This window comes from Drosophila busckii, chromosome 3R (assembly GCF_011750605.1).
Source record: "Drosophila busckii strain San Diego stock center, stock number 13000-0081.31 chromosome 3R, ASM1175060v1, whole genome shotgun sequence".
In the NCBI taxonomy this organism is placed as follows: Eukaryota; Metazoa; Arthropoda; class Insecta; order Diptera; family Drosophilidae; genus Drosophila; species Drosophila busckii.
The window spans coordinates 12,172,008-12,198,399 of NC_046607.1; the positions used below are offsets into that span (position 1 = coordinate 12,172,008).

Sequence of the window (26,392 nt, forward strand, 5' to 3'; positions counted from 1 at the left end):
TTGTAATCGGTATACAGAATTAGCGCAAAACTTAAACTCAAAATCAACAGCAACAGTTATCTGAACATTATTTATTATTTCTTATCGTTATATGTGTTTCTATATAATATCAATATATATCTATAAGTTGCAGTTATTTTGTCAGTTTCAACAAGCAGCATTGCCATAAAAACATTTTCACATACTGGTTGCATTTGCATGGTACAATCATTATACATATAAATATAAAAATTATTAGAACTTGCAAAATTCATTTCGGCTTACATATAAAACATTTATTTACAAAATACAAGAACGCGGAAGCTGCGGCTGTATAGTGAAATATCAATTGATCACAATCAACGTCATTTTATATATTATCTAGTTTCTACACAAGACTCATAAATTAGAAGCGATCTTTTAAAGTAATGTTCTTTATAAAACTATTTGTATTATATTTTTTGATGTTTTTTTTATATTCACACCCAAGGAAAACATTCCACATTAGAATAGCTGCGCACACAAGATGTTTTCGAGTTTATTACTTAAAATTAAAGATTTAATTTATTGTGAATTTACTTTACAATTTTTAACACAAACATTAGGCATGTAAATAGAATTACAAATTATATGCAATATGAGATAAGCGATTCGTTATAGCCGAAAAGAAAAGAGAAACCATTAATGATCATGTCTCGCCAATTTTATGAAATTTTAACTAACACCTATACTAAGGACTATGTGCTCTGTACGATCTGACAGGTTTGCCCCCAATCTTTAAAGCAGGACAGTGAACTTTTAAATTTAATTTCAGAATTCCTCGCGATGTACATAGTTACATATTTGAGCTAAAAGTTAATTACATTAATATCTGCGCCACTGCGGCAAGCACAAATAATTCATCGAACTAACGATATACGCAGACCGATCCTAAATTATATCTATACTGCCTATTTAACTAATACATAAATCATCTTCATTATTGTATAATCATATAATTTGCTTTTTTCTTTTGTTTTCTTATTTTTTTTAGTTGTTTCTTCATTATTTGTTACTCGCACATTCCTAAATCGTAACAGCCAGTTTATGCAAATTGAATTTGTTATGCTTTGTTGTTGTGATTATAATTCATTAATCCACATTAGTGTTTTTATGTTGATTTACTAGTATTTCAGTTGCTGAATATATTTTTATTTATTGTAGGTTGTTTTTCATCGCATTTATTGCATTTGTAGGAGAATTGGAGATCGCAGTAGCTTGGTTCAAACATAATTTAATGGACGAGTCTCAATACTATTTGCTGGCCTATTGTAAATCATTAATTATCATAATTATTCCCCACTTCGTGCAACTATAAAAGATTATCAGCATCAATATTAACTGCCGGCTCATCGTTGTCAGCATTCACGTATAAGTTAATCAACTACCCCTGCTCCTCATCATCAAACTCCTCATCCTCCTCCTCCTCATCATCATCATCTTCAACATCATCGATCTCCTCTAAATCTTCGCTATCCACCGTCACCTCCTCAAGATCATCCTCATCAAAATTCGGCCAAAATGGATTTTCCACTCTCCCTCTGTCGCCAGCAATGCGCAGATCGTAAAGATGCCGTTGCACGTGATGTTAATGTTCCATAAGCGCCGCTGGAAAAACACGGATACGTTTAAAACTATGTGATAATCAAAGTGTAACTTTTCTTACGTGACGGCGTTCTTCCGCTCTTGTTCTCATTAGGAGTGAAGTTAAGAAAGTCCCAAATCAAAATTGTATCATCATGAGAGCTGCTCACTATTTGGAACTCATCAAATTGAAGACGAAAAACACGACCAGTGTGCTCCTATAAAAATAAGTGACATTAATAGGAATTCATATATCTAACTTGCAGTTAGACTTACCACGAGCGTGTTAAGGCAAAGTGTGTTGGAGGCTGCTCGCGGATCCAGCGCGGCAACCAAGTCCCAAACCTTAATCTTGCCATCATATGCACCACTAACTATGCGTTTTGTGTCAAAACGTATGCAGCGCACAAGCTCCTCGTGTCCTTCCAGAACGCGCAGGCAGGCACCGCACTCAATATCCCAAAGCCTTTAAAACAATATGTTAATATATCATGACTTTGGGCGCAGCATTGTGCATTCGTTTACCTAATGGAGTTATCAGAGCTGCCGCTAACGACCAGACGATCTCTGTATTGCAGGCAGGCAATGCCACGTTTGTGGCCATTCAGTGTACGCACGAATTCGCAGCTTGATGTGGACCACACTTTGATGGTGCGGTCTCCACTGGCAGACACAATATACTTCTCGTCAAAGTCAACAACATTAACGGCGGCACGATGACCAACTAGAACGCGACGCAACGTTATCTCGCTCGGCGATGTCATATCCCAGACCGCAATGGAACGATCCTTAGAGCAGGTGACCATCATGCCGTTGTTAAAGCGCAAATGTAGCACCGCCTCACAGTGATGGATGAGCGTATTGACCATTTCGCCAGTGTTAACATCCCAAACACGCACCGTTGAGTCACTCGAACCGCTGATAATCACCTTGTCATCATACTGCAGGCACAGCACAGAGCCTGTATGGCCCATAAGTGTCTAAAAACAACAAGCAACGTCAAGTTTTTAAATGAAACCACATTGGTTAGATAATTATGAAACACACCTTGACGCACTGCAGATCCGTGCGATCCCATATTTTGATGGTATTATCGCGCAAGCCGGAGACAATTTTGCCGTCATCATACTGCAGACAATAGACACCCTTGGAGTTTTCCGATCGACAGTTAATGCGCCGCAGCATATGTCGTCCTGTTCTCCAGTTATTTTCTATGCTGTCAATGTCCTGTTGTTTAAGAAAATAAAAGTTAGTTGCTTTGATAGCTTAGCAGGGCAGACATTACTTACATTCATAATCTTGGGAAAGAGCTCACGGTGGAATGAATGTGGTCGCTGTATTTGTCCCGGTCGCGGCTTAAACAGATGCTGCATCCAATTGCGTCGCTCCGCCAATCCACGCCACAGTGAGTCTGTACGAACTTTGCGCTCGATTAACTTCTTCCACAGCATTCCCTCGGATATAACGCGCAGCCATTCCTTGCACACAAGCTCAGCGGATTTCAGTGACTCGGCATCCAAATACGATAAAATGTTCTCAGCGATGTGATCCAGACCTTTTTCTGCAAAAGACATTTCGATATTAGATTTATTTATTGTCAATTGACATTTGAAAAATGAATGCAACTTGCATACCTTAAAATAAAATAAAAGCTACTACTGTTGCCTTGCGGAGGCAATAAGCACATACAAAGAGGGAGATAGAGGGAGGAAAAGAGAAACAATGGAGAGAGATAGCTGCAGGTGCGGGATTGTTGGCGTCTGCTGTTGGAGTTGTTGACTCAAGGGTCATTGCTACCATAAAGCGCGCTTTGCCGGAACAAAAACAGAGGCAATAACAAAACAAATACAAGTACAGTGGACGCTCGCAATTTGGAGTTGTCCAGTAATTAGAATTGGCATACACTTTCACTTTGTGAGCCACACAAATGCATGTTGATATTATTACAATTGAATCAATGAATAATATTTATTGCAGTGCTAATTAATATAAGCAACAGTCAATTAACAGTCGACCAAATACAACTTAACAAAGAATTGCATACAACTTTAGTATGGCGCTTTTCTTGAGTCACAGCTGCTTACTTTGTTTTCGTTGTAGTACATTTTAAACTCAAGTAGAGCGGCAAGGAGTCAGGCAGGATAGTAGTTATGCATTGTGACAACATTCAACGATTTTGTTGCCAAGCCATTTGCTACTTCCTCTTCATCTCCCACTCCTTGCATCGTCATGCTCTTTGTCTGCCTTCTTCTTAGTTATGTACATTTTTAATTGCGTTTGACAGAGCGACCTATTAATAGCAGCACCATCACTCTCTCCTCCCTCTCTCTCTCTCTCGCTTTGGGTCTCTCTGAATGGAGCGTTGTTAGGCCTACTCAACTGCTGATGTATGCAGTTGTAAACACCGTTAGATTGCCTGCACACCGTGTGTAGGTGAGAGTGGGACGCGTCTGTGAATAGCAACAGCGCGATAACGTAGACATAATCACAAGCAAAAAAAGGCATGAGTCATAGCTAAGAAACTTTAAATCAAATTACTTAGTGCTCGGTTAGATATCAGCGGATTCCTTTACTCACTTAAGAGCAATGGAATTTTTGTCAACAACAACAAACTAATGTTTAACTCAATTAGACATGATACAAAGGTTAGGAGCAACTTGGTCTATCTACCAAATCAATTACATTTTGATTGTAAGCAAACTTAATCTAATTTATACAGATAATTTCTGGAGACTTTGGTATTGAAGCATAAACTAAGCAATTAAGGATATTTGTCAGGCTTGCTAATTGCAGGTTTTAGGGACATTTGATTTACTACAAGCAACCATAAATGATAAAGCCAAACATTCCAGTATGTAATTTGAATTGGGAAGAAGAGTCTAAAAATCGATCCAAGCTATCAAAGCCCATGGCACGTGCTAAGAGCATAAAATAAAATAAAAACTGCTAATTAATTGCTACAGATTTAAGGATAGAGAATTGTCAGCCTATATTTCCATTACTTTAACTTATCGACATTAAATGACGTTCGATTCTATTCTGTTTACTTACTTGGCAACAGTGTGATAAAGTCGCGTTGCAGCATCGGCTTGAGATACGCATTAATCTGTCCATGTTGATAATGACACATCCGCGATAATAGCTGCTCCACAAAATCCACCTGCGTTCCCTCGCTCCACTGTGTAAAGTACTGAAAACAGAGATCCCGCTCTGTTTGATATGAGGGCGACGCGTCTTTCTTGCGCACTGGATCATAGAGCATTGTGGTTGTGAACTAGAAAGAAAGTAAGCCATATTAAAATATTGCACATACGACATGTCAGAGGGCAATGAGAGTAAAAGTTGAGCAACTCTCAGTTTAAATATCAAAGCTGAGCTGCCTTTTTGTTTTTCATGTAATTAAAGTTAAGTAATTGAAGCTAAAATATACAATATAAAATTGACACAAAAGTGTGTGTGTGTGTGTATGTATATAGCTCAAAACTAAGAGAGCGGCTTTATTTCGAACAGGTTTGTAACCTTGTTCACATACAGTTTGCCAGTATTTTAATCGTCTACTGCAAAAAATATACAAATAAACCTTAATGATAAGCAAATTTAAAATATTGCGTTACCCACATACAAACATATACATGTGGCTACCCCACCCCGTCATCTCACCTTGGACAAAGATGACTCAAATTGTATTGCTGACCGCGTACTATTTGGCCAAAAGAATCTCAACTTTTGACCCAGATACTTAGCAATAAGCAAGTAAATAAATTACTGTCTGTGCTTATCGACTTAAATGCTTTACTTAATTTTGAGATCTGACCTGACTAAAGCATATATATACATAAACCGCATTGAGAGCTCAGTTTGGCAACTTGACCTTCGTCATTACAAATGATGTTGATGCCTATATCTATGTGTGTGTGTGTGTGTGTGTGTAAGTTCGTCGATCATGTTTACGCACACAATTAGATAAAACGAAACAACTGTGTGCAATAATGTTTGAGTATTAATTGTGTAAACAAAACTTGAAAGTAACGAAGGCCAATTAACTGCTTATTATATAGAAAAAACAACCTAGTGCTTTTATTATTTTTTTAAATGTTGTTCCCTGTGATTAAGATGTTATAAAAAGAAACAACAAACATTATTAATGTTTGTATATTTAAAAAAAAATAAGGCACACACACATATGTAAGACAGACATACTTATAAATGTGACACCTTGAGCATGTACAAATGTATGTTTGCCTAGATATATAATTGATATATATATACGCACATACATATGTACATACATTTGAGTGATAATTATACCTCTAGGCTTACTCCCCAATAATGTATTTGTAACTCTGCTGATGAACTTACTGCTTGTGCATTGGAGTTAGTCTCGTCCATTATTTTATCAGTCTCCATTTTCATCATTGTGTTGTTGTTGTTGTTGTTTTGTTGAATTTGTATAGCTCTGCTTGGTTACACACTCACTTACACAAACACGCACACAAACACTCTCTTATGAGCCTATTGGTTTCGCAATAACTTAAAATTAACAATACGACAATTTTCTTATGCTTATATGCTGGCCAGCAAACAGGATATTATTAAAACTCTATAGAAAACTACAAATTTTGCTGAGGTTTGACCCTACAACAAATATAAAAACAACAACAAAACTCTTCTCAGGGTGGTGAGTTAGCGCTTTCTCGTTTTTGCCCACTTATAATTTCATTGCTTTCTCGTTCGCGCTTGAGTTTTATTCACCACGCCGCGCGTTATTCTCTTTGGCAAGTCATTCTTTTATTGTTTCGTTTTTTGCTAAGCTCCTTACGACGTTTGCAACACAATAATACAAATTGTTATTATGTTACGCAAATTATGTACGTGTTTTACACTATATTCTCCTTTATTTTAACACACTTTAACAAATTTTCTTGCACTGTTATATTATAACTGAGAGATGACACTTCTCAAGCGACGACACTTTCTACGAATTACAGTGGTGGTCGGGCAACTACCATTGAATACGTATATCGATAGTTAGTTTTTGATTTGCAACCAACCCACTGTCATCCAGTAAGGATATATGCCCAATCAGCTGATTGTTTAATGTAAGATCGTTTATTTTGGACTCAATTTGATAACCTTCACTCCCCATTTTTATACATACATACAGAACAAGTACGTGGAATTATTAATAAAATAGAACATTCGTTCACATTCATTTGACCGCAGTGGTCACTGTCTTGAGAAAGATAAGCAGCTTTAAAGGCAACATTTCATTTTAGAGTCAAATTTTCGAAAGCTCTTTATTAATAGTATTATTTATATTTCCAGTGGTTCGCCTGTTCGCCATGGCTTTTCAGCGCAATCAGGATGCAGCGAATTTTGTCGTGAATGGCAAAAAGATTGTAGGCGTGGCACTAAATTACATGTAACAGAGACTGAAAACGTATCATTAAAGATTGCTAAAAACAATTGTCTGCCACACGCAGGTGCGCTGTTAAAGCCAGAAATGTCCCAGTGCCAACCGAGCCGGTCGTCTTTTTGAAACCCACAACATCATACTTGCTAGAGGGTTGTCCAATTGTCGTAAGTCCCATTGTTGTATTGTACAAGCCTATTGGTTAACTTATTCAATCATTTTAGCTGCCAAAAGTGTTCACCAAAGTTGCCTATGAAGTGGAACTAGGAGTTGTCATTGGCTCCCGCTGCAAAAATGTGTCCAAGGCAGACGCTATGCAGTATGTTGGCGGCTATTGCTTAGCGCTGGATCTAACAGCGCAATGCAATTTAACAGCGGCACGTGCAAAAGGCGGCTCTTGGACGTTGGGCAAGGGTTTTGATACATCTACGCCTGTTTCTCGTTTCATTCCTATGGATGCAATTGACGACCCACATACGCTTCCGCTCTGGCTTAAAGTCAATGGTGAAATAAAGCAAAGCGGTTGTACTGCAGATTTGATCTTCAAGGTACCTGACATTATATCGTATGTGTCCAAATATATGACGCTGGAGCCAAATGATTTAATCCTAACGGGAACACCACATGGCTCTGAGCCCTTTAAGGCTGGTGATGTTATTGATTGTGGTCTAGCTGACTTGGCCACGATGCACTTTAAAGTAAAAGGCGAATAAATGCAGGCACAGGACGTTCAAATTATTTTAGTAAATTTAAGGCTAGAAAAAGATTTTGAAATCAATACGGGTAAACTAGTGCAATACTAATTAAACACTTTTAAAACATTTGAAGTTAAATATTTTTACTCGTCAATTTCTTTATGATGATCTTATATACATATATGATATGATTTTATCTTTATCCAATGTTGCGGTATTTAGCAAATACCAGTAGGCTATAAAATTGAATTGTATAAAATTCCTAAAATGACAGATAATTTAATGTTCCGGTGTACGAAACATTAATTCAAATCAATTTCAAGGAATTTTAAATAAAACTAAAAGCTTTTTAAGTAATAAGTAAATGTTAATTTTGCTTTTAAGATATTCATCGATTCTCGATCCACTAATTGAAATGGGTCAAGACAATTCCAAGCCCAGCACATATGAAGAGGATAAAAACGGGGGAAAGGATTACAAAAAAGCAAAGATTGGCGCAATTTCCATCTATGATAACGTAGTGCCGAAATGGATTCATAGAAATGTGTTTTTGGAGATTCTTACAGAACATATACCAAATTTTAAAAGGATCAAAAAGTTTCGTGTGGGCCTAGCAAATTCGGATGATGAAAATTATTCATCGTTGTTGCTTAGGGTTCGCATCAAAGTAGAGTTGACTGGTAAGTTAAGTATTAATGAATTTTTATATTTCACATTGCATTACATTAACTCCATCAACATTATTCTAGATGAAACCATTGAGCACTTATCATTTATATTAAAAGTACCCCATGAGTCGGCTGAGATGCAGCAAATGCTTAAGACCGTAAACTTTTTCGACATAGAAAATGCAACATATACCGATCTTATAAGCAAGTTTCAGTCATTTTATGAGGATTTAGGCTTAGATATAGTATTTGCACCAAAGCATTATCGATTTAAGACTGGCTTGGAGAACGAACCCAAGCTAGCTAATACTGTGCTAATGGAGGATCTCTGTGAGCAAGGCTATGCGAATCTGAACCGCCTGGAGTGCGTTAACTTTGAGCAGACCAAAATGGTGCTACAAAAGCTGGCACAATATCATGCTGCTGGTGCTCAGTGCCGAGTCGTCAATGGTCCTTATTCCTCAATCTATACGCAAGAGATGTTTGACGCCAACGAGGATCGTTGTTTGTTTATACTGAATGGGATTATGGGACCGTTTATGTCAATGTTTTTGGAGACTCTAAAAAGCTATAAAAATGGTGATATCTATTATGATAAGTTTGTAAGTAATTCATAACCGTAACATATATATCTCTAATCTTTTGCTGTCTTTTCGCCAGCTAACTATTTCAGCAAATTTAAGCAAGCGCTTTTTCACCTTGAGCAAGTATGATCCGGAGGAGTTCAATGTCATCAATCATGGGGATTGCTTTGTGAACAATTTACTCTTCAAGTTCGGTACAGAGGACAAGTTAATTGATGTGCGCTTTGTGGATTTCCAGTTGCCACGCTATGGACATCCCTCTATTGATTTATTCAATTTTATATTGACATCTGTGCATATAGATTACAAGCTTAAGCAGTTTGATTATTTTATCAAATATTATCATGATCAGCTAATCAAGCATCTGCAATTATTTGAATATAAAGAATATATACCTAGTCTAAAAGAACTACATATGGAACTCTATAAATATGGCATATACGCTATTACCGCTTCAGTCATGGTGCTGCCCGTGGTGCTAATGGAACCCAGGGAGGAGGAGTCCATAGACGGCAAGCAATTCAAGGATCTGCTGTACACAAATTCACGCTATCGTGCGTATATTGAGGAAATACTTCCTTGGCTAGACAATCGAGGACTTTTGGATATGTGAACAGCAATAACGTTACATTTTTTAGATTATAGTTTATATATAAACGCGTTCTATTTGAAGTAACAAAATAATATTGAACTTGTCATTCAATAACTGTAAAATATAAAGACGTCATTTGATAAGATATTTGTATCATGGATTGGATTATAATTGCTAATCTTACTTTAAAAGCAAAACAATCCAAAATGGAGTACTATAAAATTAGAGCTTTAACAAAGCTAGTTATTAATGAAACTGCTTATCTAAGCATTCTTAAATGTTTATTCATAAATATGTTATGCATATAAATTTACTCTTAACGGTCATGCAAAATGTTTGATGTTGCTGCTGTGTGTTTGTGTTATCAATAAACTAAACAAGTTCAACTAATCAGCGAATAACAATGAGTTTAAAAATGTGTGTTATCAACAAAGACACAGATTGGTTACTGATAAGACTATAAAAGTTAAAAATTGGCTTGACACAATTTTTTGTTTTACTCAGTATGACAATGCTTTCTGTTTTATAAATTCTATAAATAAATAATTGAATTGAACATACATCTGTATAGAAGTTATGCCCGTTGGAGCTTTTAATTGTTATTAGCGAACTTGTGGATGTATGGATTGTATCTGTAGAACAGCAAATACACACACACATAAACATCTAATAATTTATATACACCCATGCTATATACATATATGTTTTTAAGTGTATTTACACACACATTGTACAAGTAGTTTAACAACGCAATTGCTGATAAAATTGTACTAGCTATCAGTGCCCACATTAGACTACGATTTTCGACTATAAATATAGAAGTGCATTTTGAATAAAACCTTCAGTAGAGAATTTTTCGTGCAGTTGAACAGACGTGTTTCGGAATACTACAAAATGGGACAAAGTGGTTCCAAGTCCAAGCAAAGCTATCGTGTATCGAATGCTGCAAAGCCGCAAACAAAATCCACGCCAGAGGTTAGCGAGGCAAAGTCTAAGGTCGTCACGGCATCTGCACCTGCACCCGTATCCGCCCCCGCCCCAACACTGGACATTAAACTGGTGCCAAAATGGATTGATGAGACGCATTTTGTTGATATTTTGCGTGAGAGCTTGCCACAATTCTCAAAGATTCAAAGCTTTCACATAAAGCCCGCTATGTGCGCCGGAGAGAACTATGCTACGCTCATGTTACGGGTGAGCATCGACGCTGAACTAACTGGTGAGTATCGCAAGCTTTAGCTTGGCTGAGAAATATATCAAATATACAATTTATAATGATGATCAGCAATTTACTCGCGAAACCAATTATTTAAACTAGCAAAGTATAAAATTAGTGGGCCGAATAACTTTGTTAGATTTAAATTGTAACTTTTATTGTTTGTCAGCAACCTTTACATAGTTAAATTAGTTTTTAATGATCGATCATTAATTATTGTTTACTACCTGTTCTGTTTCTATACTTGGTTTTAGATAGCAACCAGTTTTTTACACTTATGTTTTATCTACAAATTATTTATAGCTCAATGGCATTTCACAACAGCTGAAATTTGTTGCAAGATATACATAAATAGTAAATGCTTAATTACAGTGAACGCTACTAAAATTTTAAAAGTTCAATTCTAATTCGAATGGACGTTTCTTTTACATTTTAATATACGATATATATTCATAGTTATAATAATACTAAAAGACAAATGAGTCTTTTGTAACTAACGATTATTTATTGAAATTAATAATTTACGTTTTTTTTTTTAATTTGTTAGACAAAACTATAAAACCAGTTTCATATATGATGAAAGTGCCACATGATACGCCAACAATGCAACAAATGTTGGAAGTTGCCAATTTCTTTGATATTGAAAACGCTGCTTATATGGATCTAGTGCCCAGATTCGAGCAGCTCTACAAGGACAAAGGTATTGATGTGACCTTCGGACCCAGAGCCTACAAGTTTAAGGAGAGCCTTGAAAAGGAACCCAAACTTGCCAATACAGTGGTGATGCGTGATTTGGGACAGGATGGCTATAAGAATGTAAATCGCCTCAATTGTCTCGATTTTGAAGGCACAAAACTTGTGCTGCGTAGAATTGCCCAATATCATGCGGCGGGCGCACAATATCAAAAGGTGCATGGAGCATATCCAGATCGTTTCTTGCATGGAATGTTTGGTAACGATCCTGCGAAGGTGATGGTTTTTATGGAAGGCATGATAAAGCCTATGCAAAAAATGTTTCTATCTAATCTTAAGCATTATAAAGACGGGGAAAAGTACCATGACAAGATGGTAAGTTGCCTTCAAGATTAGTTGACCAATTCATATTTTAATAACTTGTAATTTTTAGGAAAAATATTTTAATCAATCTCTGCAAGAATTCATAACGTTGGGCACATTTAACCCGCATGAGTTTAATGTTATGAATCATGGTGATTGTTGGGTTAACAATTTTCTGTTCAAGACAGCGGCTAATGGCGAACTGGTCGACATGCTGTTCGTGGACTTCCAGAATCCCAGATATGGCCATCCAGCCGCTGATTTACTTTACTTTATAATGACTTCTGTGCATATTGATTACAAACTCAATAACTTTGATTACTTTATAAAATACTATCATGAGCAAGTAACTGAAAATCTAAAACTGCTTGACTACGATGGAATTATACCGAGCTTAAGAGATCTACATATGCAAATGTATAAATATGGAGCGTGGGCTGTTACTGCTGCCATGATGGTGCTGCCAGTGGTGCTATTGGAATCAAATGAGAGTGCTACGTTCGACAATTTCATAGGCAAAGGTGACCAGTCCGCCAACTTTCAGAACCTGATGTTCACAAGCAAACGCTATATATCATATATAAATGAGATACTGCCCTGGCTGGATAATCGTGGTCTCTTGGAAGTCAAGTAAGGTAACAAGAGATTATTATTTTAGAATAACGACTTTAATTTACATTTCAGCCCACCCACACCAAGCGATGAGACTAAGCCTCAGCCCATCGCAGAGACAACGCCAACAGAAGCTCAAGCAGACAACTCCGATTCTATTCCTAGCTGGCTTACAAGTGATTACTTTAAGGATATACGCTCAGACGTTCAAGACATAAAAAATTTTCGTGTTGCAAAAGCCACTGAGGCTGGTGATAACTACTCCTCTGTTTTGCTAGCTGTGGACATGGATTTTAAGAGCACGTCAGGTCAAAGCACTGCCGGGGCTTATATGTTAAAGATAGCGCCAAGTGATGAAGCATCAAACAAACTGCTGGATATGATGCTCACGTTTAAAAAAGAGCTAACCATGTATAATGAAGTTATACCTGAACTACAGAAGCTCTATGAGCTAGCTGGTCATTCAGTCAGCTTTGCGCCAGCCAATTACAAATTTAAGAAAGACTTGGATAGTGACTATCTGTTGTTGGAGAATATGCGTCCAGCTGGCTATAAGAATGCATGCCGCCTGGAAGGACTTAATTTAAATGAAACCGAGCATGTCCTAGCCAAATTGGCGTTGCTGCATGCTGCCTCAGCTCAACTATACGCCACCAAAGGCAACTACGATGATTGCTTAACCAAGCCTTTGTACAATGAGAAAACACGACCAATCTTTGAGGGCACTCACAATAAAGCTTTCGCAAAAGCTAGCTTAGAAGCTATTGGCACCTTTAAGGGCTCCGAGCAATTTGCTGACAAAATGGTAAGTTGAGAACAATAGCAGCGCAGTCACTTGCCTAATGCCAATATTTTTTCAGAAATATGTTCTAGACAACTCTTTTGAGCTGACCGCAAAGGCTGAAGTATACGATGAAACTGAGTTTAATTGTCTCAATCATGGCGACTGTTGGACAAATAACATATTATTTGCTTATGATGATAAGGGCGAGGTTAAGGATACGCTTTTTATAGACTTTCAGCGCTCCAGCTTTGGCTCGCCAGCTCGTGATCTGTATTATTTCATTTTTAACTCAACACAGTTGGAAATTAAAATTGAAAAGTTTGATCATTTCATACGCTACTATCATGGAGAATTGGAGCGTAATCTAAAGCTGTTGAATTATTCACGCCAAATACCTACACTGAAGGAACTGCACTACTCCTTGTTAAAAAATAGTTTTTGGGCTGTGTCCACAGTCGCCATAATAATGAGTATTATCCTTGTCGATCCCTCGGACAATGCGAGCATAGCAACAATGCTTAACGATGATGAGAATGGTAGAAATTTCATAAAGAAACTATTCCAGAGTGAGAGATATTGCAAACACGCCGAAGCAATTTATCCCTGGCTTAATCATAGAGGTCTTTTAGAGTTTGAGTAACATAAATACTCGTATTAATCACTGTAATTATATGCATATATGTTTTGTTTTCAATGATGAATTTTTATTACCTTATATATTAGAGTTTAATGTGTTCACCACTTGAAATCTTGTTTCTATTAACTCTTTAACTGAAATTCCAATTATAAACTATCGAATGGTGCCATTAACTTAATCGATATTTTACTAATGGCGGTACATTTAAAAAAAGAACAGACCACCAACTTAAGCAACTACTAAAGCTGTATTTATTTTGATATTTAATATCATTAATTGAATATTAGTATTATAACGTTTGATCGATTAAAAGTATGCACATGTAAATTTCTAAACATTGTAACCGGAAGCTCCTACTTTGCCGCCAACTTAAAGGCTACATATATGCCGGTAATAAATATCACAGCAATGGCTAATTTCCTTAGATTGGCACGATTAACTCCCTTGACAGTACGCAGTACCTCTATGTTCATGCGGAAAACATTGCGACTTTGCTCTATATACTCAGCGCGCTGCTCAGCATCGAGCTGTCCATAAACCTCATTAAATATGCGTCGTAGCTTGTTTTTGAGCACAGGAATCTTCACAGGAAAGAATGTGGCCTCACAGCCCACTGGACATATTGTCACTTGCTCAGGCATAGGCCTTGTACGCAAATCATCGTCACCAATGTCATCATTTACAGCTGCCGCAGCTGCTGTAGCCGCCAGTGCATCCGCCTCGGCCTCGGCCTGTTTCTGTTGTTGTTCAGCACCGCTATTGGGAAATATCCAAAGTTTGCGTGCAATCATACGTTTCTTTTGCAAGAGCTGCCCGCCAGACATTAGAGCCATGTACATTTGGAACGCAAAGGCGAATAAGAGCACCTCGTTCTTGGCCGCCATTTGTTCCAGGTGTGCCAAATACTGCTTCACTGCTGGGCGTGGTTCATAGCTCTTCAGCCAATTCTCACCATAAAAATATGCAAAGTCACGTTCAAATGCTGCTGTGCGGTGCAGGTCCTTTGGCAAAAGGCGCTCAGGCAAGTGTGTCTCAAAGAATTTATAAACTTCGTAGAAGGCTAAAAGGCCATCGTACCACACTTCATCATCGGAAAGTGCTGAAAAATAAAAAATATGCAAGAGTTTGCAGAAATGATAATGCGTTATCTTACCTATTGCGAATTTTGCATTCACAAGCATATCCGTAAGATTATGTACATCTTTTGTTGCACCTCGCACTTCCTTTGTAAATGTCATATCCACTGTATCAGGATCCTTGTTATCCACAGGCATTGCCTGCGACACTGTTTCTTCTTTTAATGTTGACATTTCTTATTGCGCAGTTTAGTCTTATTTGCGTAACTCTTTAAATGAAATTTGTTTAAAATTTAACAAAGGAATGGGAACTGGTAGAAATGTATCGATATTGTACTTGAAGTGTTACAGCCCTGGCAGTATATCGAACGACTGACATATTTATCGAAGTTTATTTTGCTCCGGACGCATTTTCTAACAATTGTGAAAACAAAGCAAAAACAAAGTTAAAATGTAAGTAAACAAACATATTAAATTGTAGATCATGGCTAAATCCGCATACATGCACGATATTATCAAAGTTGCTACTGTTACACACTCTTCAAGCATTTTATATAAACACCCTAATTCCGCTACCAGCAATATTATTAACAATTGTCTTACGGTACAACCTTAACAAATTAAATGGAAATTGGTACATTTGCAAATAACTGTAGTATTAACACACAAGCACACACTTATTTCGAGTAAGCTTTATGCATTAAACACTTTTTTGTTGACAACTTTCTCAGAAGTACACACACATATGTTCATAAAGCAATGGATGAAGCTTCACAAAACGGTGGCACAACAACAGCAACAGGCACAACAAGCGGTGCGGGTGGCGGTGGCGGTAGTGTTAAAGGCGTAAATCATAATGCTGGAAGTGGTGCTGAGAACACACCTGTAAGCTTAGACAACCATTTCATTTCATACAGTATCATATTTGTGTATGAACTCATTTGTCAAACGTTCTATTGTAGATGCTGACCAAACCAAGACTTACGGAGCTGGTGCGTGAGGTGGACACTACCACGCAGTTGGATGAAGATGTGGAAGAACTTTTGCTACAAATAATTGATGATTTCGTTGAAGACACTGTAAAGTCAACAAGCGCTTTTGCCAAGCATCGGAAGTCAAACAAAATAGAGGTGCGAGATGTGCAGCTTCACTTTGAACGCAAATATAATATGTGGATACCTGGTTTTGGGACGGATGAACTGCGTCCATATAAGCGTGCTGCAGTCACAGAGGCGCACAAGCAGCGTTTGGCTTTGATACGAAAAACTATTAAGAAGTACTAAATAGAGCTATACTGGCTTGTCAATTTACTAAGAATATTCAGAATTTTATTTACACCTAACAAAAGCATAGATAAGGCAATCTTAATGTATTACTGTCCTCCAATAAGCTCTTGACAAATACCAATTGATGATTAACTTTAAATTAAAAATAAATAAAGGAAATCATAGAACATTTGATTGAGCTTAGAGCTGTTATAATTTTTTCAATTGATCAAACTTTTAAATAAATTAAGAAACATGAACCCAAATAATCCTGCATTTTGTTTACATTGACGATTTCATAAATTTACTCATCATCAGGGCGGTTGCCCACTCGGAAGCCACCAGACTAGTAAACATTAACCTGCAGCATCATCTTTCATATTTTGAAGCAACCTTATCATGTATATTTCCGAATATTATGTTATCTGTGAATCTAGATTAAAAGAAATCGGTAATCGCATTTAATGCATGCTCTTCCGCTAAATAAAAAGGTCATTGGCAAATTGAATTTTAATTTCATATATACACTTATATATTTTTATCACAATAAACGTTCGATCTTTGTACTAATTGACTGATTTCTGCATATGTATTCTGCGATAAAACTCGAGTTTAACACGAGCAATATTATCTGGAGCACATATGCTGTTGATCAACACCTCCAAAGTGGGGTTGATTGCATTGTCCTCTTTGCTTTCTACGACTACATGTCGCTTGGAGTTATTGCTAAGCAGCAACATATAATCCTCTTTGGACATCACATTCAAAGCTCGTATGTTCAGTGAAATTTCAGAGATCAACTTGGCTGTATCTGCTTTACTCAAGTAATCTTCATGCCACAATGTACAGTTAATGTCGGCGCTTCTATCTAACGCGTGTTTGAATAGATTAAAAAGATCAGTCGGTGTGTGGCCTAGTTCATCAAGCTGATTGGGATTCAGCAAATATGTTTTCACACGTTCATCTTCGCCTTTGACAAAACTCTCAACCACATGCTTAACTAAAAGTTCATCTAGCGCTAAGTTTATGTCTTCTTTTAGAGGCACCCAATAGTTAACACTAAGCGATGTTTCCACTGCCTCTACGTAGTGCCACCAATGGCGAGGCACAATTAGGACATCGCCAGCATTCAGCACACAGTGATGAGCATAATATTGAAACTTCTCGTAGTAAGTAAGTTTGTCAGGTTGCGGCGCATAGAAGTTCTCCAAGCAATATACACTGGACTCCTCATACGGAATTCGTGTAGTCTCAAAAGGCGTTTCAGGTGGAAAGAGCAGCCAGGACTTACTACCATATACCTGGACGACAATATTTACGCCGTAGGTATCATAATGGCATGGAGTATTAGCACCCTTAGAGCCCAGCCAAAGGCTGAAGTCCCTATCATGCTTCGAAAAGCCAAAAGATTCAAAATCTATGCCTTTTAAGCATTGATCTGGTAGATCAAATGCACGTTTATATTGAAATGCCGACCAGTGCATTGCATTGTTCCCAGAGTAATTCTTTAAAAATTGTTGCATTGTCATTTCAGTCTTCTTCCTCTTGCGTTCCCATTGAGGCGTTGCGCCGTCCATGATTTCCATACTTTCGAATACAGCTGTCTTTTTGGCATTGTATTCGTCAAAGCTAGTGCACCACTCCAAAAGGGATCCTTCAAAACATTCCCAGTCGACTGAATAGTTTTTCAATACAAGTGGGACTTTTGTATTTAATACAATGTCCCTTAGCTGGTCTTTAAGCTGAGCACTCTCTTCTATATCCATTGTGCACTTGTCCACTTGTGTAAAATATTGTGTAATTATACAAATTCAAAATGAATGTAAACAACAGCCTCACACCACTATCCAAACAATACCATAATGTATCGATAACAACTTACCACTCAAGGCTGGCACTTCTACCGATCTATCGATATTCTTATGTGAGATACTCCCATGCCTAACAGAAAACATTCCCAGCTGACTGCAACACGTGCAACAATTTTGTTTTGAAATCGTTTGTTAATAACTAAACAGAAACGAAATGAAAATCCGCAAGAATCATGTGCGTAAGCGTTACCGCTATAGTGTCAATAGAAAGACAATGAACAAGACACGTTCATCCACAGGAAAAATTAAAGAGTAAGCATATCAACTTGCAGTTTTGTTTTTCATCTTACTGACGTGCCTTATTTTATAGTCCTGCATTGAAGAAACTGTGGGTGGAGGGTCAGCGCGTGGGGACTAATTTCTCAGAAATGGGACTTGCCAGTAATCCAAACAAGTCTATTGGCATACCTAACTATAAACGTGACAGATTTGAGGCAGCCAAGATTGTATGCGCCTCATCAGACGACGAGTCAGAGGCTCCTGTAAGCAGCGATAAGAATCAGACGGCAAAACCCAAGCGCGGTCATGTTGTAGAAGAACTGGAACAGTTGGCCGCTGATCGGCGCCCTGATCCATCTTTTAGGTAATTCTCAAGCACTTGATAACGTTTAAAATTTCTTATTTACTTTTTACCTTTTTTAGATTGCCCAAGGGTGTCGTAAAGGAGCTCACATATTTTATTGACAAGCACAAGTTTAATTATAAGGGCATGGTAACAGATCGTCGCAATCACGGCCAATGGACGTGGAAACAGTTTCGATCAAAAATACGTAGATTCATGCTGATTCCGGAGCAGTTTAATGAATATCTGGAGAAAAAAAAACTGCCAAAGGATGTGAAGCCAGATTGGCCAGAATATGAGTCCGATAGTGAATGGAAATAGTTATGAAGACCACTAAACTTAGACTAAAATATTACAAATAAAAATATATGCTGTCAAATCTTAAGCATAGCAGTAGTGTAATTTAACGATAAATTTACCTGCACTAAAACTACCAATTCGAAAATTCAAAAGCTAACCGAAATTTCAAGTTGTCAGTCCCTTTGTTGGCATAACATGCCCCCATTGGTGGCTACTCTGTCAATGCCTCTTCGTTGCATCATCGTCGTCGTTGCTGTCAGCGTCGTGCATCGTTCGGGAAATTCGTTCTCTTTTCTGCCTTTCCGTTTTCTGATTTCGAGGTAAGTGCACGTACGTTGGCGTTTGGAGCAGTGCAACTTTAAATAAAATCCTTTAAAAACGGTAATCTAAACTAGCAACGGTCTATAAAGCAAGTGACAAATAAGCCAAGTTTGCGCGTTTATTTTGTTAAATCATTGTTAATCGTTATTTATGGTGCATTCGCAAGTTTCAAATTTCATGTGCGTATACCGGCCGGTGTCTCATAGTGAAACCTTTGCATAATACACTAACACGATTGCACACACTAATGCACATATACCAATAATACTTATATTTGCATATATTATAATATAGTTGCATAGTATTGATTTGTTGTTATTCAAAGGCTCTATTACTAAAGAAAAATTGTTAAATGCATGCACACACACACACTCGTAGGCATGCGAGCTTGGGCATTTTGCAATTTTCAAAATGGCGTCTAAGCCTTTAACGTGATTGACGGCAGCTTGCAATTCGTTCGTGTGCGCTTCATACTTTTATAATCTTTATAAATAATTGTGAAATTATCTATTCCAAAAGCATGCGGCTTATGTGCTCATACGTACATATGTATTTAAGTGTGAATATTCAGCTGCATGTCAAAGTATTTTTACATTTCCCTTTAAGGTGCTTCTTCTTAATTTGCACTTGCATTTGCATGTGCATGTGTGTATGTGGTTAAAAATAACTAAAGAAAAACTGCAAGTAAAATAGTTTCTAGGGTAGAAAATAAATCACAGCGCAGACACAAGTATGTATGTATGCAAAGAGTGAATTTTTGTCGTCTCCTGCTGGTTGTTGTTTTTGCAGAGTTTATCCAAGTCGACCAACGGAAACGTCGAGCAAGTGCAACACGAGGCAGCAGCAGCATTTTTCTACTCTCCATTTGTACATACAAAAATTCATGTGTGTGTGTGTGAGTCTGCAATTTTCACCCTTTACAATCGCGAATATTCTGTGCAGCAGAGAAAAGAGCACACGAGAAAAGCCGGCGACAGCGGAAAATGACGAGAACGAATGCCGATGCTCTTATGTAGTTTCTCCAACCTACGCGTCGCCATCATTGATTTTCATTTCCTACCTCTCTACGCATTTCTCTCAACGCACCTTGCGCTTCGCCGTTAAATAGCTAATAATTGTTGATAAATGCAAAGTATTATTACGCTCCAGCAAGCTATTTCGAGGCAGGCTTCTCTCTCTGGCTCTCGCTCTCTCTCTCTCTCTCTCTCTACTTACTTAACCCACATTGTTAAGTGCTTGTACGCGACTTGGGGGCTGGGCTGCAGACTGCTACCATTGGTGTTGCATGGCGGCATGGGCTTGGCTGCTTGGGGCGGAGTGCATTCGGCAACCGCGTCATTCGGCTATGTGTCTCGCATTTTAGCTCCAGAGCCGCAACGCCTGCTCGGCGGTTTGTCTGGGCTCGTCGTTATTGATTTTTCGTTCTGAAAATTGAGACGAGGACTGCAGCTTATTGCCCAGATTTCTCGGACATTCGGTAACGGGCAGACGTGTGTCGCACGGACTCTCATCTGCATTTGCTTGCATCTCAGGTGTCTACTTATATACATATGTATGTATCTGCAGCATACATTCTAGCATATTTTCTAAGTTTGGACTAAGGACTTGTCGCTATAAATAATACAGAAATTATCAATTGTACTAAATTATATGTATGTATTTGTTTTTTACAGTGCATCGTAAATTGGAGCTCTTGCAAGTGGCAAGTAAAATAAAATTCATCTAATTACAGGTGAGCCTACGAAAAAACGTATTGTGACTTTGTTGGTTTGCATTTCATTTTTGTATATATGACATTTTTGTGTCTACACTGCAAGAAGCGGCACACCCACAACCACATGCATACCTCCCCAACCCACATACTCATATGTATGCACTACATTTGTACAAGCACACATACTTACATAGTCATGCATTAATATATCCAGACTATGCTCACTCGTATCCTCAAAAGTCTTTGCGCTGTCTCTCTCGCCCGCTCTCTGTCTGCTATACACTTGTATCTTCATATACGGCTCTCATTGTGATTAATATAAATTGTACACATGTTTATTCATATAGGAAAAGAGAGTATTTGTTGAAAAGCAACATGGGCAAGGAGAAGATCCATATTAATATCGTTGTCATTGGCCACGTCGATTCGGGCAAGTCTACCACCACCGGGCATTTGATTTACAAATGCGGCGGCATCGACAAGCGTACAATTGAGAAGTTTGAGAAGGAGGCCCAGGAAATGGGCAAAGGCTCGTTCAAGTATGCCTGGGTGCTGGACAAACTGAAGGCAGAGCGCGAGCGTGGCATTACCATTGACATTGCCTTGTGGAAGTTCGAGACGGCCAAGTATTATGTGACCATCATTGATGCGCCTGGCCATCGAGATTTCATCAAGAACATGATTACCGGCACCTCGCAAGCTGATTGTGCTGTACTCATTGTGGCTGCCGGTACCGGCGAATTCGAAGCTGGCATTTCGAAGAACGGCCAAACGCGTGAGCATGCGCTGTTGGCCTTCACGCTGGGCGTCAAACAGCTGATTGTGGGCGTCAATAAGATGGACTCTACGGAGCCACCTTATAGCGAAACACGCTACGAGGAGATCAAGAAGGAAGTCTCTTCGTACATCAAGAAGATTGGCTATAATCCAGCTTCAGTTGCTTTTGTGCCCATTTCGGGCTGGCATGGCGACAACATGCTCGAGCCATCAGAGAAGATGCCCTGGTTTAAGGGCTGGACCGTTGAACGCAAGGATGGCAAGACAGAGGGCAAATGCCTGATTGACGCGCTGGACGCGATTCAGCCACCACAGCGTCCGACCGACAAGCCACTACGCTTGCCACTGCAGGATGTCTACAAGATTGGCGGCATCGGCACCGTACCCGTGGGTCGAGTAGAGACTGGCGTGCTCAAGCCAGGTATGCAATAGCTAAACTCAATTTTGTGATTGTATACCAAAGTGTTTTATTTATTTCTGCAGGTATGGTGGTAAACTTTGCACCTGTTAATTTGGTTACTGAGGTCAAGTCGGTAGAAATGCATCACGAAGCCCTGACCGAAGCCATGCCGGGCGACAACGTTGGCTTCAATGTTAAGAACGTTTCGGTTAAGGAGCTTCGTCGTGGCTATGTGGCTGGCGATTCCAAGAATAATCCTCCACGTGGCGCTGCCGATTTTACTGCCCAGGTATAACTAAACAACAATGCATTTTAATTGGCTTAATTCAAATTCGTTTCTATTATAGGTAATTGTGTTAAATCATCCTGGGCAAATAGCCAATGGCTATACTCCCGTTTTGGATTGCCATACGGCTCATATTGCTTGCAAGTTTGCTGAAATCAAGGAGAAGTGCGACCGTCGTACGGGCAAGACCACGGAGACCGAACCCAAGGCTATAAAATCTGGTGATGCGGCTATTATAATGCTGGTGCCGACTAAACCGCTCTGCGTTGAAAGCTTCCAGGAATTTCCGCCATTGGGACGCTTTGCCGTGCGCGATATGCGTCAAACAGTAGCGGTGGGTGTCATCAAGTCGGTGAACTTTAAAGAAACGACCTCGGGCAAAGTTACAAAAGCCGCTGAGAAGGCACAGAAGAAGAAATAACTAGGGTGTCGGCAGATTTGTAATTCAAACAACACCCAACAAACAAAACTACACCAAACGGCAAAAGCAACAAAACTCTTAAAATTTATAGTATCTATTAATCATCGACGATCCAATCAGATCCTAATATCAGAGTCCGTGGCAAAACCAAATCCAATTGATGGCATACAAAAACTTATTATAATCCTCAATAGAATAAGCGAACCGCTCGCTCAGATTTCAAAGCAGCGATCCTTTATGGCAGGCAATCAAATTTTAGGCACACCACCAGCTGCATGCAATGAAGACCAGCTGATTGGACAGCTTGGCCAACTGTCATCAACATCATTCCCAAAATTGTGCCCCAAAACAACGCTTGCCATCATATTTATAATAATCACATATTGTAACTATCTTAACTTATATCGCCATCGCAAATCATTGCGCAGGAAACCGCTTGGCATAGAATTAGAATACGGTCACAATGCTTTTGGAGTTTGCTGCTAGCCCAGTACAGTTCTCTTGCCCCGCCCTCATTTATCATCATACATCATTTAGTATCATCAAATCGTTTCAACCCAATGGATTTTAAACACTTTTTATACTTTTGATAAGTCAATCGGAGGCATTCGATTTAAAATCTATTATTACACCTAGTGATTTCAGAATTTAGTTTTAAACCACTGCATCATCAAAAAAAAAAAAGGAAAGTATACAAAAAAAAAAAGACTACATTCGCTAGAATCCAAAAAAAATTCTCCAAAACAAAAGACAAATGCTTACAAAGTATTATAAAAACATTATGCATAAACATATTCATGCGGTTTTGTAAACATTTTAAATGTTCCAACGAGCCTCATTGGCATTTGCGCTCTTTAATCAAATGTTTCTTATTAAAGACTATCCCCTTTTCTTACATACACAACGCATTCACATACGTTACTCTTCATACTACACTCTGAAATTATAAATGTAACCCACATACATAGATACAGATAATGTTGCTTAACAAACATAAAACAACTTTTAATGTAACAATTGAAAAATAAAAATAAAGGATGCTTAACCGTAACTTACCACAAAAAAACTAAAGATTTTATTTAATTCCATTTAGCGCTCATTTTCTCTTTGAACTGTTTGAATTTGAAATAACGGTCAGCTGTTTTTCGTGTCTATTGTGAATGGCAACAGCAGACAGCCAAAGCAAATGGCAACTCTACCTGCTGACTCACAGGCGGAATTTACAAACAAAGCCTAAAAACACAACCGGCTGTGCGCAAATTAGCAAAAAATCAATTACTAGTTGTGAAATAAGCATAACTGGTGACTAATAGTGATATATTAGGGCTCTACAAGAAATAATAATTCAGAAAAAGCATAACAATGGCAGATCCTCGCATTCGCCAATTGGTAATCAAAACGGGTGTTATTAAGCGGCTGACCAAGGAGAAAACTGTTTATGAGAAGGAAGTGAACATCGAAATAGCTCGGTTAAATAAATTTAAAACAGATGGCGCTGATGACCATGTGCTGCGCAAGCAGCAGGAGGTAATACAGGAGTGCCAAATGATGATCCCAGACTCCAAGCGACGGTGAGTTGCCCCATGCGGCTTTATTGTGTGCATGCTTTTATTTCTGATTATCACACAGATTGGAGAAGGAACTCGAAGTGCTGCAAAAGTATCTGGATGATGAGCAGGATCTCAAGGATTCAGAGACCTACACAAAGGCATTGGAGGTGCTTACCGAAGCCAAATCTGTATTAGAAGCTTAAGCCAGCAACTGGTCGTTCCCCATTAATAGGCTTTTCCTATATTTTAAGCACTCTTTCTCAAAACATGTATTTACGTTAACCAACACTAGACACAAAAATGCCGCAGAATCTGTGTTTAAGCAAAATAAAGGCAGATATTAACAATGTTATTGCTAATTTACAATGTTTGGAAAAGTTGAGCACTGCTCCAGTGGAAGACTTCAACATCGAGCATGCATCACAAATCCAGCAGCGCACCACAGCCCTGCTAGAGCAGTTGGAACAGCTGCCACATCAAGAAATTTTGCGCATTCAACTGAGACGCCAGCTAAAACGTATAAAAGCCAAAGAGAACGCCAAACTTAGGAAAGAACAATGTAGAAAAACACCAGCATCTGTCCCAGAGTCCAGTAATGCATTAACTACTACTGAGGAAGTAGGGCTGTCTGCAAAAGAGCAAGCTTGTCCGCTTAGACTAAAACGCCTAGGTGAGGCCACAATGATGCTCCAAAAATTTGACTTGCTTGAAAAACTATACACGTCTCGCGGTGGGCACTATGGGCTTAGCCAAAGTTTAGCACAAATGCGCAAAGCTTGGCGCTGTGTTCAGAAGGAGAATGACAATACAGATAAGTTATTGCTTTTGGAAACTATGTGGGATAGAGTTATATTTGGCTGCACTTCTGGCAACATTTGTTATCAGCGTAAGGGAAAGAAGGCCAAAAAAGACTTCATACAGAAGAGGTAAGATGCTGCCAAAATCAATGAGCCGATTTACTAACTTTATTTAATTGTAGAACCATTTGGGATTCTTATATTTGTCAAGGCACCGGCACAAGCATACCAATCGGCTGGGTGTTACCACCAGAAAATCCCAGTCCCGAATGGGCAAAGTTTTGTTGCAAATAAATTTTGTCAAGTAATATACATATAAGAGTGGAATTTTATTCTTTTTAAGAATCTAAGAAGCTCAGCTTAGCTCAGACGCAAACTCGAACAAGTTCAAATGCAAGTCTATTCATAGATCCAATCCTTGGCAGCTGGGGCCCAAGTGACCAACTCCTTCTCGTTGAACCACAGAGCAATCTCCTTCTCGGCAGATTCAACGGCATCAGAGCCGTGGATGATGTTGCGGCCAACCTGGATGCAGAAGTCACCGCGGATGGTGCCGGGCAGAGAGTCAGCTGGGTTGGTAGCGCCCAGCATTTGACGACCGGTCTTAACCACATTCAGACCCTCCCACACCATGGGAACCACTGGACCGGAGTTCATGTAGTTGACCAAACCGGGGAAGAAGGGACGAGCAGACAGATCAGCGTAGTGCTTCTCCAACAACTCCTTCTCAGCCTGTTGACAAAACATATTGCGACATGTAAATAAAGCGTTATCACTTCGATGACCTCTAAAAATTGTGTACAAATTGCATGTTTAACCTCAACCGGTCATTGCAAAATGTCTAGCCGCAAGGGCTAACTCATCCCACTATCATGTTGAGGTTAAATACGACACTTTTGCACGCGAATTTATTGATTTCTTAATTCAATTATATAGCCGGTTTTCACTTACCCACATGAACTTCATAGCGACCAACTTGAAGCCCTTCTGCTCAAAGCGCTCAATGATTTTGCCGACAAGTCCACGTTGGACTCCATCGGGCTTAACCATGATAAAAGTGCGCTCCTTGTTGGCGGCCATTGCGAACGAGAATAGAGAATAGAATGCCAAAAGCGAAGCAATCATCTTGAGTGTTGTTCATCGTAGTTCATTTGAAGGATTAAGTTCACTCGTTCATTCGAACAAACTGAAGT

The 26,392-nt window shown here is 38.7% G+C and overlaps 12 protein-coding genes across 15 annotated transcripts; 8 read left to right on the plus strand and 4 right to left on the minus strand.

Moving 5' to 3' along the window:
• Positions 1–84: 84 nt before the first annotated feature.
• LOC108603606 (F-box/WD repeat-containing protein 11) lies at positions 85–6,539 on the minus strand. The gene is made up of 8 exons (XM_017992552.1): positions 5,962–6,539; positions 4,654–4,876; positions 2,892–3,163; positions 2,650–2,829; positions 2,128–2,582; positions 1,879–2,068; positions 1,685–1,820; positions 85–1,626 (listed from the first exon to the last, which is right to left on the minus strand). Exons 1-8 carry the CDS (start codon positions 6,016–6,018, stop codon positions 1,607–1,609), a joined length of 1,533 nt encoding a protein of 510 aa, XP_017848041.1. The 5' UTR covers positions 6,019–6,539; the 3' UTR covers positions 85–1,606.
• A 143-nt stretch (positions 6,540–6,682) lies between these two features.
• On the plus strand, positions 6,683–7,842 carry LOC108603609 (acylpyruvase FAHD1, mitochondrial). Of its 2 annotated transcripts, none has more exons than XM_017992556.1 (4): positions 6,683–6,771; positions 6,928–7,024; positions 7,086–7,182; positions 7,240–7,842. In XM_017992556.1, coding segments are annotated over exons 1-4 (684 nt in total). In that variant the 5' UTR covers positions 6,683–6,770; the 3' UTR covers positions 7,729–7,842. The 2 variants fall into 2 exon arrangements, with proteins under 2 accessions (XP_017848045.1, XP_017848046.1); XM_017992557.1 differs by lacking the exon at positions 6,683–6,771 and adding an exon at positions 6,783–6,861.
• Positions 7,843–7,917: 75 nt separating this feature from the next.
• LOC108603607 (CG5793) lies at positions 7,918–9,646 on the plus strand. Its single transcript, XM_017992553.1, has 3 exons — positions 7,918–8,390; positions 8,460–8,980; positions 9,039–9,646. Exons 1-3 carry the CDS (start codon positions 8,075–8,077, stop codon positions 9,573–9,575), a joined length of 1,374 nt encoding a protein of 457 aa, XP_017848042.1. The 5' UTR covers positions 7,918–8,074; the 3' UTR covers positions 9,576–9,646.
• A 746-nt stretch (positions 9,647–10,392) lies between these two features.
• LOC108604006 (CG10562) lies at positions 10,393–13,916 on the plus strand. Its single transcript, XM_017993245.1, has 5 exons — positions 10,393–10,773; positions 11,318–11,838; positions 11,897–12,456; positions 12,511–13,243; positions 13,299–13,916. Exons 1-5 carry the CDS (start codon positions 10,449–10,451, stop codon positions 13,860–13,862), a joined length of 2,703 nt encoding a protein of 900 aa, XP_017848734.1. The 5' UTR covers positions 10,393–10,448; the 3' UTR covers positions 13,863–13,916.
• Positions 13,917–14,087: 171 nt separating this feature from the next.
• Positions 14,088–15,250, minus strand: LOC108604007 (heme oxygenase). The gene is made up of 2 exons (XM_017993247.2): positions 15,013–15,250; positions 14,088–14,958 (listed from the first exon to the last, which is right to left on the minus strand). Exons 1-2 carry the CDS (start codon positions 15,167–15,169, stop codon positions 14,213–14,215), a joined length of 903 nt encoding a protein of 300 aa, XP_017848736.1. The 5' UTR covers positions 15,170–15,250; the 3' UTR covers positions 14,088–14,212.
• A 60-nt stretch (positions 15,251–15,310) lies between these two features.
• On the plus strand, positions 15,311–16,423 carry LOC108604008 (transcription initiation factor TFIID subunit 12). 3 transcript variants are annotated; one of them, XM_017993248.1, is made up of 3 exons: positions 15,315–15,388; positions 15,667–15,820; positions 15,898–16,413. In XM_017993248.1, the coding sequence occupies exons 2-3, from the start codon at positions 15,695–15,697 to the stop codon at positions 16,216–16,218; spliced, it is 447 nt and encodes a 148-aa protein (XP_017848737.1). In that variant the 5' UTR covers positions 15,315–15,388; positions 15,667–15,694; the 3' UTR covers positions 16,219–16,413. The 3 variants fall into 3 exon arrangements, with proteins under 3 accessions (XP_017848739.1, XP_017848737.1, XP_017848738.1); XM_017993249.1 differs by having other exon boundaries at positions 15,344–15,388; positions 15,670–15,820; positions 15,898–16,414; XM_017993250.1 differs by lacking the exon at positions 15,667–15,820 and having other exon boundaries at positions 15,311–15,388; positions 15,898–16,423.
• A 322-nt stretch (positions 16,424–16,745) lies between these two features.
• LOC108602383 (HSPB1-associated protein 1) lies at positions 16,746–18,043 on the minus strand. The gene has a single exon (XM_017990494.1). The coding sequence runs from the start codon at positions 17,964–17,966 to the stop codon at positions 16,767–16,769; it is 1,200 nt and encodes a 399-aa protein (XP_017845983.1). The 5' UTR covers positions 17,967–18,043; the 3' UTR covers positions 16,746–16,766.
• Positions 18,044–18,145: 102 nt separating this feature from the next.
• Positions 18,146–19,018, plus strand: LOC108602528 (nucleolar protein 16). The gene is made up of 3 exons (XM_017990662.1): positions 18,146–18,323; positions 18,382–18,654; positions 18,714–19,018. Exons 1-3 carry the CDS (start codon positions 18,226–18,228, stop codon positions 18,952–18,954), a joined length of 612 nt encoding a protein of 203 aa, XP_017846151.1. The 5' UTR covers positions 18,146–18,225; the 3' UTR covers positions 18,955–19,018.
• Positions 19,019–20,730: 1,712 nt separating this feature from the next.
• Positions 20,731–23,918, plus strand: LOC108603095 (elongation factor 1-alpha 2). The gene is made up of 5 exons (XM_017991591.1): positions 20,731–20,806; positions 20,928–20,986; positions 21,316–22,166; positions 22,229–22,434; positions 22,493–23,918. Exons 3-5 carry the CDS (start codon positions 21,344–21,346, stop codon positions 22,850–22,852), a joined length of 1,389 nt encoding a protein of 462 aa, XP_017847080.1. The 5' UTR covers positions 20,731–20,806; positions 20,928–20,986; positions 21,316–21,343; the 3' UTR covers positions 22,853–23,918.
• A 140-nt stretch (positions 23,919–24,058) lies between these two features.
• Positions 24,059–24,699, plus strand: LOC108601694 (tubulin-specific chaperone A). The gene is made up of 2 exons (XM_017989604.1): positions 24,059–24,423; positions 24,482–24,699. Exons 1-2 carry the CDS (start codon positions 24,215–24,217, stop codon positions 24,603–24,605), a joined length of 333 nt encoding a protein of 110 aa, XP_017845093.1. The 5' UTR covers positions 24,059–24,214; the 3' UTR covers positions 24,606–24,699.
• Positions 24,608–25,597, plus strand: LOC108601691. Its single transcript, XM_017989602.2, has 2 exons — positions 24,608–25,328; positions 25,382–25,597. Exons 1-2 carry the CDS (start codon positions 24,703–24,705, stop codon positions 25,491–25,493), a joined length of 738 nt encoding a protein of 245 aa, XP_017845091.1. The 5' UTR covers positions 24,608–24,702; the 3' UTR covers positions 25,494–25,597.
• LOC108601693 (nucleoside diphosphate kinase) lies at positions 25,510–26,339 on the minus strand. Its single transcript, XM_017989603.2, has 2 exons — positions 26,151–26,339; positions 25,510–25,931 (listed from the first exon to the last, which is right to left on the minus strand). The coding sequence occupies exons 1-2, from the start codon at positions 26,322–26,324 to the stop codon at positions 25,599–25,601; spliced, it is 507 nt and encodes a 168-aa protein (XP_017845092.2). The 5' UTR covers positions 26,325–26,339; the 3' UTR covers positions 25,510–25,598.
• Between the last annotated feature and the right edge of the window lie 53 nt (positions 26,340–26,392).